Consider the following 14,938-nt stretch of genomic DNA (forward strand, 5'->3'; position numbering starts at 1 on the left):
AATAACGCGAAATTTGGCGCCATGATTTCAAATCGCAACAAAAAAACCACAATATTAAAGAGGGAAACTCCAAATGCCAGATAGACCAAGCAAGCCCTAATCATCCTCTCCCCGCTTTTCAAAACCGTGTCTTTTTATATAGTCCGCCTCCCCCGCCCTACAAAAAATAGAAGCCTCATCGCTTCATATCATCCCCTCCGTGCACCAGACCTGTTCGACGATATTCCTCTCAGAGAGGCCGATAGTCTGTAAGGGAGAGTATCGGACTGTCATTTAGAAAATGTATGTTGTGAAAAGGGATGGGCGGCAGGAAGCGGTGCATTTCGACAAGATCACTGCTCGGTTGAAGAAGTTGAGCTATGGGCTGACTATGGAGCACTGCGACCCTGTCTTGGTCGCCCAGAAGGTCTGCGCTGGGGTCTACAAGGGTGTCACAACCAGTCAGCTTGATGAATTGGCCGCTGAAACCGCCGCTGCCATGACTGCTAACCATCCTGACTATGCCTCCGTCAGTTTCGCTACTAATATATATATATTTTTTGGTTCTGTTTCTTTAATATACATTTTTTGATGCGTTTGATTTGGTTATGAGAATAGTTTTTATGAGTTTTGGCTCTGGGCCTGCTTTGATTTCACAACTTCTATTGAGTTTTGTGTGACTTTGTTTGAACGACTTGAAAGGTAAAATCGACTACTGCTTTGTTGTAGATTTTTTATGTTTTCGGTTATGCTAAATTTAATTAAAAAAATGTTAATATTCTGTCATATCGCAGTGGAATTTATGCTGTGTTGACCAAATTGATACTCTGAGCTTAATATGTGATTTGATCTACTCATTCTTGTGATTTGTATGATGCAGTTGGCTGCAAGAATTGTCGTCTCAAATCTTCACAAGAACACAAAAAAGTCATTCTCAGAGACGTAAGAATCACTCAAATGAATCATATTTTAGTTCCTTTAGATTCAATTAGGATTTTTGGTTGAATTCAGAAATTAAAAAGTCTTTTCAGTTGACTTTGGCAAGTGTTCAATGCAGGATCAAAGACATGTACAACCATTTTAATGAGAGATCTGGCCTAAAGGCTTCTTTGATTGCCGATGATGTTTATGAAATAATCATGAAGGTACTCTGATACCACTTCAACTAAATGACACTCATGTTATTTTATAAACACTTGTGGTGTAGGTTTGCTAAATTATTGTTGTTTCAAATTTCTTGAGAAACCACATTAATCTGCTTAGAGTTCTGACATATCAAGCCTTGCTAAATTGTTGAATATTGCCTTTATTTATCAATTTGCTTCAGAATGCTGCTCGCTTGGACAGTGTGATCATCTATGATCGAGACTTTGACTATGATTACTTTGGTTTCAAAACCCTTGAGAGATCCTACCTATTGAAGGTCCAAGGAAAGGTTGTAGAAAGACCTCAACACATGTTGATGAGGGTTGCTGTTGGAATTCACAAGAATGACATTGATTCTGCTATCAAAACATACCATATGATGTCTCAGCGGTGGTTCACTCATGCGTCTCCCACCCTTTTTAATGCAGGGACTCCAAGGCCTCAAGTATGTTTGGTGTATATGCTTGCTAGTACTTTTTTTTCCGTTTCTCTTGCCCATCATTGCAATGCCCAGGGGAGAGATTGTTATTGAGACTTTGTTTTGTTGATGTAATTTGGCAGTTGAGTAGCTGCTTCCTTGTGTGTATGAAAGATGATAGCATTGAAGGCATATATGACACCTTGAAGGAGTGTGCTGTTATCAGCAAATCGGCTGGAGGAATTGGTGTTTCTGTCCACAACATTCGTTCCACTGGCAGTTATATTCGTGGAACAAATGGTACATCTAATGGCATTGTTCCTATGCTACGTGTCTTCAATGATACTGCACGTTATGTTGATCAAGGGGGGGGCAAGAGGAAAGGTAAATTTTTGTTGCTTTCTTGTGAACACTGTTGGAAGGGTATCTTGTTCTAACTGGTTTGTATACTGTTTGTAGGTGCTTTTGCTGTGTACTTGGAGCCATGGCATGCGGACATATTTGAGTTTCTAGATTTAAGAAAGAATCATGGAAAGGTATGGTAAAAGGCTCATTTTCTATCTGGCCATGAAGAACAGTGTTTCTCCATTGCCTACAAAGTTATCCTCATTTATCTTGTGTGTGAGGTTGCGCTTTCTTCAGTTTGAGTTGTATCAGCTGCCATTTTCATAGTGTATAGTGTTTGAAATTTATCTTTGTAGGAGGAACATCGTGCACGAGATCTATTTTATGCACTTTGGGTGCCTGATCTCTTCATGGAAAGAGTCCAAAGTAATGGACAGTGGTCATTATTTTGTCCTAATGAGGCTCCAGGTTTAGCAGATTGTTGGGGTGAAGAGTTTGAAAAACTGTACAGCCAGTATGAGAAACAGGTATATTCAATTTTGACCTGGCTTTATTTTGGTTTTATTAGATGTGTTTTGTGGTTTACTGAGATTTATTTATTTGATCATGCTGTTTCTTTTCAGGGAAAGGCAAAGAAGGTTGTCCTGGCACAAAATCTCTGGTTTGAAATTTTGAAAGCCCAGATAGAAACAGGAACCCCTTATATGCTTTTCAAGGTCATCAGTGGAAATAAATTTGAATTCTATTATGTTTCATTTTTTTTTATTTGTGCAATATTTACTCATTGCTTTTCTTTGTTCTTCAGGATACTTGCAACAGGAAAAGCAACCAGCAGAATTTGGGAACCATCAAATCTTCAAACTTATGTACGGAGATAATTGAGTATACAAGTCCAACTGAGACTGCTGTCTGCAATCTGGCATCAATTGCTCTTCCACGATATGTTAGGGAGAAGGTTTGACATATCTTGCAAGCATAGTAACTAAGTTTCCTGTTTGTTGTTTTTGGAACTATTGCATGTTTATTGATTTTCCCTTCATTGTTGTCTATCATTAGGGGGTTCCAGTGGAGTCACATCCATCTAAGCTTGTTGGAAGCAGAGGATCTAAGCATCGATTTGTTGACTTTGAAAAACTAGCAGAGGTTGGAGTCCTTGTTGATGCCAAATTGTTTAAATATTAGTCGCTTCAAAAAAAACATCTTGCTGTTTTGTGGAACGTCAATTGTTAAAGAGTCTGGCTTGTAATTTAATTTTACTTGTGCTGTTGGGACAGGTCACTGCAATTGTAACTAAGAACCTCAACAAAATAATTGATGTTAATTACTACCCTGTTGAAACTGCAAGAAGGTCAAATTTTCGACATAGACCTATTGGTATTGGAGTCCAGGGTCTCGCTGATACATTCATTTTGCTTGGCATGCCATTTGATTCACCTGAGGTAACACTTATTTGTGGCATTTGATACTCTCTTAACGTTGACTTGAATCATTGAAGTTTTATAGTTGATTTTGGCTATGGATGCAGGCTCAACAACTTAACAAAGACATATTTGAGACCATATACTACCATGCACTGAAAACTTCTTCTGAGTTAGCTGTAAAAGAAGGGACCTATGAGACATATGATGGAAGTCCTGTGAGCAAGGTATTTTTATTTGGAGAATAACAGCAAAGGTCAATGGAGTGCTTAATTGATCATCTATTACTGTTTAAAACTCTTGGTTTTCATAAAATGTCCAACTATTTGCTTAAGTGGTCATTGTATTGCACAGGGAATTCTTCAGCCAGACATGTGGGGTGTAACACCTTCAAATCGGTGGGATTGGAATGCTCTTAGGGAGATGATATCTAAGAATGGTGTTAGAAATTCACTTCTTGTAGCCCCCATGCCAACTGCTTCCACCAGCCAGATTCTTGGAAACAATGAGTGCTTCGAACCATATACATCTAACATATACAGCCGCAGAGTTCTAAGGTTTGATTTGCCATCCTGTATTTCAGTTTTTTTAGTGCTGTCCATGGTTTCCTTACATCCTCTCCTTCTCACAGTGGTGAATTTGTTGTGGTGAACAAACACCTTCTTCACGACTTAACTGAGATGGGCTTGTGGTCTCCTGCAATTAAGAACAACATCATTTATGAGGATGGCTCTGTTCAGCAAATACCAGAAATCCCCGAGGATCTGAAAGTGATTTACAAGTATGAAATTGCTTTTACTTGGTATTTCCCCTATTCTGGATTAGTCATTATTTTTTATGTGTGCTAAGACAATTGCTGCAATCAGAACTGTTTGGGAGATCAAGCAAAAGACATTGGTTGATATGGCTGTTGATCGTGGTTGCTACATTGATCAGAGCCAGAGCCTCAATATACATATGGACCAACCCAATTTTGGGAAACTTACCTCCTTGCACTTCTATGCATGGTCCAAGGTATTAATTCTGCATGACAAGAGTTTGGGAATTAGATGAAAAAATCCTGCGTTTAAAATTCACAAGATGTTACTTGTGATTCAATTGTGATGAATGGTTTCATATATAATATTAGCAATAGGTTGTACGGTTGAAGCTCGTTTCTAGTTTTGAAATTCTGGGAAGTAGATGTTTTGTTTCTCTTCTTGTTCATAACAAGAATGTTTAACGCAACCACTACTGATTACTTTTCTTTTCTTCTTGTTCCCATGTGTATGAAAGGGTCTGAAGACAGGGATGTATTATCTGCGATCACGAGCAGCAGCTGATGCTATCAAGTTCACTGTTGATACTTCCGTTCTCAATGTAATTGTCACCAGTGATAATCAGCTCCTCTGTTTCAGTTATTTTCTATATCTAATTCATGGAATGTGTCTTTGATAATGCAGGAAAAGGCCAAAGTGGTGGATGACGACGTTAATACCAAGATGGCACAGATGGTATGCTCTCTAACAAACCGCGAAGAGTGCATGGCTTGTGGAAGCTAAAGAGTGGTCTGACACTGTTCTATATGGAGTGGCAAAAGATGTGCTTCTGGTTTGAGATGCGTTCGCTATGTGCGCGTGCATAGTTTTTAATGTGCAGTATAATGTAATTGGCTTGTGTACTAATCAAACACTATAATGTTATTGTTTAAGTTACTTGTAAACCTGTGTATAGTTTTTATGTTGCTACTTTGCTTTTTTTCCCCCGTTTTCAGTGTGCAGTATTGCTGCAGGTTGTTAGGTATCTGTATTGACTCGTGCTCTTGCAGTACCAGTCACAGACTGGAGCTGAGTTTGTACATAAAATCAGCTTTAGTCCAAAAGATTAGTTTGGTTGGAGATTTTACAAATTTACTGATCTCTGATTCTCTGAAAGGATCCCCGTAGATTCTCCTGTGCTTACATGTTAGAGCTTTGCTAGCATAATGTCTCGGAAACCTGTGGATACCAACCTTGCATTAACTATTTCAGGTAGGAAAGGGTTGGGCTCTAACTCCAACGGAGTCAGAACTTGGGCCTTTGAACTTCGATTTCGACCTTGGGTCGGTTCGCTTCGACTTCGATTTCGATTATGTAATGTCGCAACTGATTTTGGCATTGGGCTACTATTATGGGCCTTTTATGGAATTTACTTTTGGGTTTCAATTTCTGGGATGCTATTTTGGGCCTTTTTAAAATTATTTTGGGCTATGGATGTTTGGTGCCATCGTGTGATGTGAGAATTTACCGAAGCTTGATACGTGAGACAGTTGCTAGAGAGATTATAGAGATTGTCGTGCCGTTCGTTGGCGACGGTGAGTTGGTGATTGTCTTTGGAAAAGGCATAATAGAGATATAGAAAGACAGACAAAGAGAGATGGTTGTGTCATTTGTACGAGGCTGTGATCGAGTGGTGACTATCCTATTCCTTATATTCTGTGGGTGATGGCGAGCACCAAGTGGTGTGTGAGATAAGGTAATGAAGCCTTTATGATTAGATTGCGTTTGGGCAATGAGGCATTCTCAAGTATTTTATGAATAATAATAAAAAATTAATAATAGAATATTAAATACTAGTAAAAATTAAGTGAAAAATAATAATAAATTAATAAATAATAGTGATGTATTCTTCTAAATTAGGCCTAAAGGCTCTCAAAATTGAATAAAATAATGAAAATTGAGTAAAGAGAAAGGGAAGAAATTTATATGAGATTTAAAACGAAGTCATTTGATTCTAAACGGTATAACGTTGTTTTTTTTTTCGTTAATAATAAAGAAATAAGTGATTGTTAGAATTGAAACATCAAAATCCAACGGTTTGAATTTTGATTTCGACCTTAAGCTTTAGCTTCTAGTATGATTTCAAACTTTAAAAACTTACTAACATAATTTTAATGAAATTGGGCTGGAGTTGGAATTAAAAGGTTTTGGACAACTCTTAGGACTCACATATCATGGGTAGGTGGTTCTTATATATATATATATATATATATGCCTTAGGTTGTTAGGGACAATGAGATCATACAAGGTCTTATTTATCAATTAATAAAATTCGGGTAAAGCAAATCATAATTCCTTGATTATAAAGATGGTCATCAGGGTGTTTAGTTTTTTAATGCCTTCTAAATGGATCGGATCATACCTGATTTTGTTGAAACGTAAACTTTTGACGGGGAAAACTCTGTTACTTTTAGCTCTTTTGTTGAATACGATGTCGCATCGTGAAAAATATAATTTTGAGTTTGAAAACTCATTTATGATATCTATGCAGAAGTTGGTTACACGTGATATCCGTAAAGACTTTGAACAGTGCGCTCGTTTTGGTGTCAGTTGCAGAGGTTTGACTTTGAAGTTTGAACATAGGTTTTGGTTTGATCAACTTACCAAAATGGTTTTGAGTTCTGCTACAGTTGCGGAATAGTACGAATCATTTTATCGAATAGTTTATTTTATTTTTTTATTTTATTTTATTTTTATATATATTTTTAATTATTATAAACATTTAAAAAAAAATCACAATATAATTAAAATAATACTTTCTTAATCATTAAATAAATAAAAAAAATCATTCGAAACACTTTTTAAATCCCGAATTTAGTATCCAAAACATTTCTGAATGTTTTCTTTGATAAGTAACCACTTACCAAAGTGTTTCCCAGCTTTTTACTTTAATAAGGGTCAATTTGAAACTTAAATTAAATTGAGATCAAGTCAGTCTAATCTAATTTTAAATTGATTCTAACATTTAAACATATAACTCTCAAATTATTAAAATTATTTCAATTCAAAATTTCTTTATACATAAGATTCATAACATTTTTCAAGTCAACACTTCTTTACATTCGAGACTCATAACTTTTTTCAACTTCTTATAAATACATTTAAACTCATCTTAACATTTAAGCATATCTAAACTCACCTTAGGTGAGTTCCACAAAAGTCACTCCAACATCTGATCAATTCATTACTATTTATAAAGAATTCAACTCAGCTCAATATTTAAACGGGATCTAAAGTTACGTTTAGGTAGTGAGGTGATTTTAGATGATCTATACATAGTAATGAAAAAATAATGAAACAATGTTAAATAATAAAAGTGAATGAAAGTGAGAAACAAGTGAAAAGTATAAATGATAAAACAATGAAAATTCGACTACCCAAACACAGCCTAAAGCACCATGCATGATTATTCTGGTCTATTTATTATAATTTTAAAATAGACGAATACCTCTTTAATGTTCTGGTCAGAGTAGTACTATTCATTCTATACCTACTAGACCCATCTAAAGCTGAAGTTTACTATTCCATATATGTAAAAGAAAGTACAGCTAAGCGCTGGATGACTAGGGCGGGCATACCTTTTGAATTGACCAGTAGTACGTACAAACAATATCATTGATTCATTCAGCTTGCAAAACTTCCTTCTGGAAATAATTAATTAGTACTGATCTTTGAAAATGCATAAGCACGTGGTTTACATATCATGTTAACTCTTTCAAATTTAAAAAAGAAAATAGTTTAGACTCTAAAACTACACGTACGAGTTAAAAGAGGTATTCTAAATATGTCATGTTAAAGTAGTAACGCGAATTAGAGAAATGTTCATGTTATTTTCATGTTAATTAATTTGCATCTACACATGATCATGTCAATATATATAACATGCAACTTAATTCAAGCATATGATCATAACAAAATCAAAACTCAAAACTAATTAATTACATGAACCTGCATGCATGCATGCATGCATATTATAAATTTTATATACTAAGTTAATTTGTGTATACTAAACAATGCCTAATAGCACACACGATATATAAATTCAGTTGGCATTGTCGTGGAATTAAGTTGTAGTAGTGGTTGAGGGGACCAAACAATCTGGATTGGGACATTGTTTGAATGGTTATATAAAGCTTACTTTGGTAGGTGGGTCAACCATCTTATTAATTGGAACCTAGCTAGGTAACAACTTCTGGGCCAGACTTTCAATGGAATTAGGGTGGGTTTGGAGTATTGTGGCTCAAAATCCTCAAAGAGGTGATTTTTTTATTTTATTTTATTTTATTTATTGCATGGTCCCTTTATTGACTTGTTCTTTTTTTTTTTTTTAATTTGAGAAAGGAGAGTTTCGAACTCCAGACCTCTATTTCAGAAATTAGGATTATGCCAACTAAGCTGTAAACCTTTTCTAGCTAGCTACTACTACATGGGTAAGTTCTTGACATTTGAACTTTGACTTTGATTTTCCTAGATAGGCATTTCCTCCTGACTAAACCATTAATTTTATACATCATGATCCTGCATCATGTATTGAAATCAAAAGCTTTCATTTGAATAAACATGCAGGATAAAACTTATATATATATATATATATTAATTACCAAATTGTAGCCACCAACATTCCATATATATATATATATATAATATGTAGCAAATTACTAAAAAACACGTTTCTTTCACCCCCGGGCCTTGAAAATCATTTTAATTAAGTACAATGTATTTCAACAAAAAAGAAAAACAAATAAAAAGAAAAAAAAATAAATGAAAATGAAGTATGGCGTGCAAGGCACCTAGAAAGAAAAGATTCCCTTTGCTTTCATGGTGGCGTGGCCCATGTTTTTACTCTTTATATTGCTTTCTATGAGATATATGCAAGTTGACCCATACATTAGTTGTACATACACATGCACACGGATATATGTGTACGTATAATCTGTATGTGTATGTTTATATTTATTTACTTGTGTGTGTGTGTATATATATATATTATATACACACATATATATAAGAGTTGATCTAATAGTACTTAATGGACAACGTTGCATTAATACATTGTGACGAAAGTATGACAATAATGTGATATATAACATAGCTCATGTATTTAACACCTAAATTATGACAATCGCAATTTCATGCTTAATTAGAGTTTAACAACAATAATTTTATGGTTAAAGATGATGAAAAGAAAATCGGAAAACAGTATTGTTTACCAAGTACTGTTTACCATTGTTTTAATTACCATGATCGATCCCCTTATTATCTTTCGATGTGCATGGCATCATATGATAATTGGTTAAGACATGAATAGTACTGTTTTGTTTTAGTTTTTGAAATGACTCTTAACAAAAAAATAGTAATTCTACATATAATTGTGAAGTACGTGAACGTCGTGCAATCGTTTTGCAAAAAAATAGAGTCTATTATTAAAAAATTAATTTTTTTTTTCATGTGAATCTTATATTTTATTTACTTTTTTAAAAAGATTATATAGCGGTTACATAATTTACAGTTATAAATATCTTTTCTCTTTCATCACATGCAGCTCTAAGCGATCTTTCGATCGATAGCCAATAATTTTCCCCAACCAGTAATGATGCTTCAATAATCACATTCACACATGAGGTGGATCATGTACGTGGAGACCGATCGAGTATACGTACCAACTGATCATCATGAGGAATATTGCCCGAATCCCCAATACCCAAACTCAACCAAAACAAAAAGAAAGATCACAATGCATGCTTATCTTTTCATCGGGGGAAAGATCAAAGAGAGGAGAAAAAACAGGAAGAGGGTGAAGCTTATCTATACGTTTTCATACTTATTCCTTCATTGGACATGGATATATCATGACTGATGATGATCACGATACGCGCTTTAACTCAATTGATCAACCTTATCCTCCACGTACGCTTGCTAGCTTCTAGAGAAAAAATCATTAATTTTATATATCATGAATAAGATAATCAGCAATATTAATACTTAATATTCAGATAACATTGATCTTAACGTGGCAGTATTACCATGTAACACCACGTGATTTATTTAAAAAATTAAAAATATAAACACAAAAAAGTACTAGAGAGAACATAGACTTCCAGTTTTCATGATATTTTTGTACTTTTGGACACTCTTTTAATTTAAATATATTTTCTTTTTAATTTTAATAAACCATGTGACACTATATATATGATACTGGTGCCACGGACCATCAAACCGTAAGATATTTCAGATGATACCGTAATTAACATGAATCATATATATATATACACACACGTACGCATATATACGAGTATGGATGGGCAGAGATATAGCTTACCTACCGCTACAAACAAAGAAACAAAAGAGACAGTATTGATATGATCAAATTAAACGCGTAATCTGCAATATAGTTAAATGGTTTTTGACCCAAGTCGTCGTCTATCTTCCGAATTCCGATCATCATCATCGAGGATATTCTAGATACCGTCAACTTTGGTTTTAAATGAACACCGTTATTTCGAGAACATGGATGGGTCGAGATAGCCTATATATATATATATATATATATATATATATAGCTTTTATATATATGTCCTTTTCAACCAACATTACAAGAATCGACACATGATCATGTCTTCATCTTGTGACAATTGCATGGTTATTAATCAATTTGACCACGAACAAGGAATTAGAAAGCAACAAACAAACAATGCATGTCGTCGTATTAATTGTTAATATATAATATGTATATGATTATTTGTTCTTATTGATAATGATCAGTAAGAAACGACAGACCGTAGGAAACGACAGTTTTGAGAGGCAAGTCAGAGGATAACTAGCTAGATTGCAGTGACACGGACGCATGCATGTATATTGTCTATCCAATAAATGGACCACGGCCGGCCACAAGCAGTATCGCACTTGAATTTCGTTTACTTATAGTTATCTCCTATATTTATATATATATATATATATATATATATATATATCCAGTACATAATTTATGAGATTACAGAAAGCAATCGTTGATTAAAAAAAAATTAATTAAAATCCTTTGTAAAGCGTAAAGTAAAATCAAAGCATCAATATTTATGAAACTAGTTTCACATGACATGCAACATGATAGACAAAACTTGATCTTTGGCCCTTTTTTTCCGCTCACTATAAAAAGCAATCTTCGAACATAATTAATAACTCTCCCACTACCCACTGCAATTGTCAACTCTATGGTCATCGTGTGAATTAACACTTTATATATATATATATATATATATATATATGAAGGATAAGAATTAAAGAGTAAGACCATTTGAGTAATGCTACTTGTAAGGAGATTTCTCCTTCACTCGTAAGCCTATTGGGCACTCGGTTGACTGATACCCGGCCCTAGGATCCAAAATTGCCTTCGAAGCAACTCGCCTGCGAGGAAAAACAAACGATGCTGGCTGATGAGACGGACTGGCCTTGCGCCGCTCGGCCGCACTCCGCTCATGGGGACTCGTGTAGGACAAAATGAGAAAAACGGAGAATGTTTGATCTTCTGACATGGGAACATCGACGGACCATTGAAGACACTAGCAGAGTAAAACAAATCGAGGAATCACGCCACATTAATGACACAACTACCTGAATAACACGCCATTTTAATGGTACCGTCACAGAGGCATGCTGCATTTAAAGAACTTTGACAAAAGGAACAGTGAAAATGACATGTGCTCCATATAGACTGGCACGATCTGTCCCCCCAGACTCCTAGTATGAATTATAGTAATTTTTAGGTACGAAAACGCTCTCTGGTATCTAGATTCTCTCATTATTTATAAATTTTTAAAATACTTTACTGACTTTGGTATCAGAGACTCATCGACCCCAAAATCGCCCTCTCCCCACTTCTTTATTCTTCGTTTTTGTAGGCCCAATTTTAAAGACTCGAGTTGCTAGAAATTGGTCCAAAGGCGTACAAAATACGATATTAACACTACTCATTATTCTAATTCTCATCATCTTATAATGTGATATTAGATGATTGAAGATTATTTATTATATTTTATTTACAAACGTATTATCTAATTATCTAATGTCATGTCAAAAGATAATAAAATAATGATAAAAAATAGATTATAAATAGATTTTTTCAAGTTCAAAGTCGTTAATGGGCCTCATGTCGGCTTCTGGATCGTTAATTTCTCTCTTTCAACGCCGACTCAGTACTGTGTCCAATCACCACTCTGCAAGACGTTCACAGCACGTTTTGACCCAAACAGGAGCAGTACTCTGGATGCTCCAATTGCCAACTTGTCCATGTATATTCCCCGGCCACCATTTCTACATGGATTACTATTAATACAAATTACTTTCAACTCTTTCGCTAGCTATTAGCTAGGCGGTCCAGACTCCATATCCACTAAAATAACATATTTTCTGCAGTGCAGACCCATTCATAACCAATTTCACTTTCATACGCCTTGAACTCCTATCTATTTCTTTACTAATATCTGTTACTTCAAGCACAAGAATTTGGCGGAGCCCAACCCAACCGACTTCAACATTCTTGATCTTTCTTTTTTAAATTTCCTTGGCGGCTCAAAAGAATAATCTCCTTGTTTCCCACAGTAGAATTTACCTTAATATATTACGTACACTCTTCGAAACGAAAAGTACTAGTGCCACCCGAGGATGATTGTGTTTAGTTCGTTCTGTCTCTGAGAAGCTGCACCTACGTAAGTAAATTATAAGGCAATTAATATAGGGTGGTTTACAGTTTACATGCGAATGCCAAAGGTGGCGGAAAAGCGCGAGCGTACGAGGGTTGGAGAAGTCGAGGAGACACAGCAGGTTGATGAATTGCTCTTCTACGAACCTAATTACCAGTACCCGACGACGACAGAAAGTGCAGCAATATTGGTGCCGATGTTGTCAGAGGTTAGTCGGGAGAAGGAGATGTCGGCGATGGTGTCGGCTTTAACACATGTTGTGTCGGGAGGAGATCAGGTTCCTGTTGGTTTGATTCGTGATGAGTACTGCTCGGGTTTGAATCCTAACGTGTCTGATTCTCCTTATTCATGGCATATTGATGGAGTTGGGCAGAAAAGAGGACGAGATCAAGAGGAGGGTGGAGGAGTAGGAGAGCTGTGCGAACAGGTTTCGAGGCGGTTTAGAGCTTTTGGTGACTTCACACATGGAGGAGGTTCATCCTCTGGAGTGAGAGGTTAGCAATTTTTCAAACTTTTTTTTTTTACCCATCATCCTATATATGTTGTAGCTTTTCTTTCCTTGATTTTGTTCATAATTTCCAAGGAATATTACATTTTTCTTTTCCCGTTTTCCCTTTTTGGGATGATTGTTCTAACTCTTTCATTGCATATGCCAGTTTGTCTGCAAATGTCTCTAAAATGGAATTTTCTAGCCCTAAACCTGTTCACTCTTACAAAACTTTATTAAAAACGAAAATGGCAAAGAATATAAGCAAATCCAAATCAGTATAATATTTGTTTATTAATCTTATAACTATTTTTAGACTTCCCTTTCTAAGTTCTGATATTGCATGCATTAGAGCCTGTTCTTAATCTTACAGAATCTGCTAGTATTATCAAGCTTATACATTAAAAAAGCAAGGGGGAAAAAAAAAGAATGTTCTGTACTTATCATTGCAACCACCAAATTCTATTCCTTTTGCATATAGGCCCACACCTGCTCGGGCTGCTTACTTTTTCTTGTTCTTTCATCTCCCTGCATTTCTTGTATTCAAATAGCTGATTAAAAAAAACAGGAACTCACTGTTCTTCTATCATATGCAGCTACAGAAAGCTCGAGTGTAGGAAGAAGCACAGGAACACAAACACGAACAGAATTAACTCCAAAATACGAATACAGCAAAGAAAACTATACAGAAGAACCAAGGAGAAGATACAGGGGAGTGAGACAGAGACCATGGGGAAAATGGGCAGCCGAGATAAGGGACCCATTCAAGGCTTGCAGAGTGTGGCTAGGCACGTTCGACACAGCCGAAGCCGCTGCACGAGCCTACGACGAAGCAGCCCTCCGTTTCAGAGGCAACAAGGCCAAACTCAACTTCCCCGAGAATGTCACGCTCCAGCAGCCATCCGCCAATTCTCCGTCGACCCAGTTGATCATTTCGGGTTCTCCAAATACCCTTTCGGCCATTCCAACATCCACTGATCCCATTGTTCACTACCCTCAGGCACTTGATCACTTTCATGGCTCTGATCACCAGCCTTCAAGAAAGTTCTTGGATTATTCGCATCAGTTGGTTGATTCTCAGAGGCAGGCCATGAGCCCTTATGATCAGATGGTTCTTTCATCCTCAATGGCTTCTCATTTTCTATTGTCTCCTTCGTCAATATCCTCTTCTTCGCTTGCTTCATCTGTTTCTTCCTCCTCTTCTTCTTCTTCACCAACACCTTCATTTTCCATGTTTTTCCCCACTCAGACGGCCGTTCACCTTCGGCCGGTCACATCTCATAGTGCCGGCCCAGATTTTCCAGCACCAGCTTGGTCAGATCCTGGTCACCGTAAATCTCCCTCCGAGTAATTTTTCTTTGTTTTTCTTTTAAATAATATTTGTCTTACTAGTATAGATCACTGATATTGGTACAAATTTTATTCGTTTCAAACTCTTTTTTTTTTATTCATTTCAAACCGAGATTAAAGAAAAGTAAGCAAATCTATCGGTTGACCGGATTTGAGATGAGATGAGTTGATTTTAGATAAAGTTGAAAATTAAATAAAATATTATTAAAATATTACTTTTTAATAATATTATTATTTTAATATTTAAAAAAATTTAATTATTTATTATATTTTATGTAAAAATTTAAAAAAATTATAATAAT

General features: G+C 35.7%; 2 protein-coding genes across 2 annotated transcripts; both read left to right on the top strand.

The window, feature by feature from the left end:
* On the top strand, positions 1–5,219 carry LOC109009987 (ribonucleoside-diphosphate reductase large subunit). The gene is made up of 17 exons (XM_018990673.2): positions 1–508; positions 860–921; positions 1,037–1,124; positions 1,307–1,570; positions 1,687–1,927; positions 2,003–2,079; positions 2,245–2,415; positions 2,512–2,604; positions 2,694–2,843; positions 2,945–3,031; positions 3,163–3,327; positions 3,414–3,533; positions 3,661–3,863; positions 3,938–4,087; positions 4,173–4,320; positions 4,582–4,665; positions 4,749–5,219. The coding sequence occupies exons 1-17, from the start codon at positions 281–283 to the stop codon at positions 4,845–4,847; spliced, it is 2,430 nt and encodes an 809-aa protein (XP_018846218.1). The 5' UTR covers positions 1–280; the 3' UTR covers positions 4,848–5,219.
* Positions 5,220–12,546: 7,327 nt separating this feature from the next.
* Positions 12,547–14,791, top strand: LOC109009986 (ethylene-responsive transcription factor ABR1-like). The gene is made up of 2 exons (XM_018990672.2): positions 12,547–13,293; positions 13,883–14,791. Exons 1-2 carry the CDS (start codon positions 12,852–12,854, stop codon positions 14,635–14,637), a joined length of 1,197 nt encoding a protein of 398 aa, XP_018846217.1. The 5' UTR covers positions 12,547–12,851; the 3' UTR covers positions 14,638–14,791.
* Positions 14,792–14,938: the final 147 nt, after the last annotated feature.

Source organism: Juglans regia, chromosome 10, assembly GCF_001411555.2.
Source record: "Juglans regia cultivar Chandler chromosome 10, Walnut 2.0, whole genome shotgun sequence".
Taxonomy (NCBI): Eukaryota; Viridiplantae; Streptophyta; class Magnoliopsida; order Fagales; family Juglandaceae; genus Juglans; species Juglans regia.

What these genes read in the sequence shown, in the direction of transcription:
- LOC109009986 (XM_018990672.2), top strand. Translation starts at nt 12,852, where the DNA reads ATGCGAATGCCAAAGGTGGCGGAAAAGCGCGAGCGTACGAGGGTTGGA. An exon ending in TTCATCCTCTGGAGTGAGAG is followed by an intron (nt 13,294 to 13,882) that starts GTTAGCAATTTT and finishes TATCATATGCAG; the next exon opens with CTACAGAAAGCTCGAGTGTA.
- LOC109009987 (XM_018990673.2), top strand. Translation starts at nt 281, where the DNA reads ATGTATGTTGTGAAAAGGGATGGGCGGCAGGAAGCGGTGCATTTCGAC. An exon ending in ACTTTGAAAAACTAGCAGAG is followed by an intron (nt 3,032 to 3,162) that starts GTTGGAGTCCTT and finishes CTGTTGGGACAG; the next exon opens with GTCACTGCAATTGTAACTAA. An exon ending in TGCCATTTGATTCACCTGAG is followed by an intron (nt 3,328 to 3,413) that starts GTAACACTTATT and finishes CTATGGATGCAG; the next exon opens with GCTCAACAACTTAACAAAGA.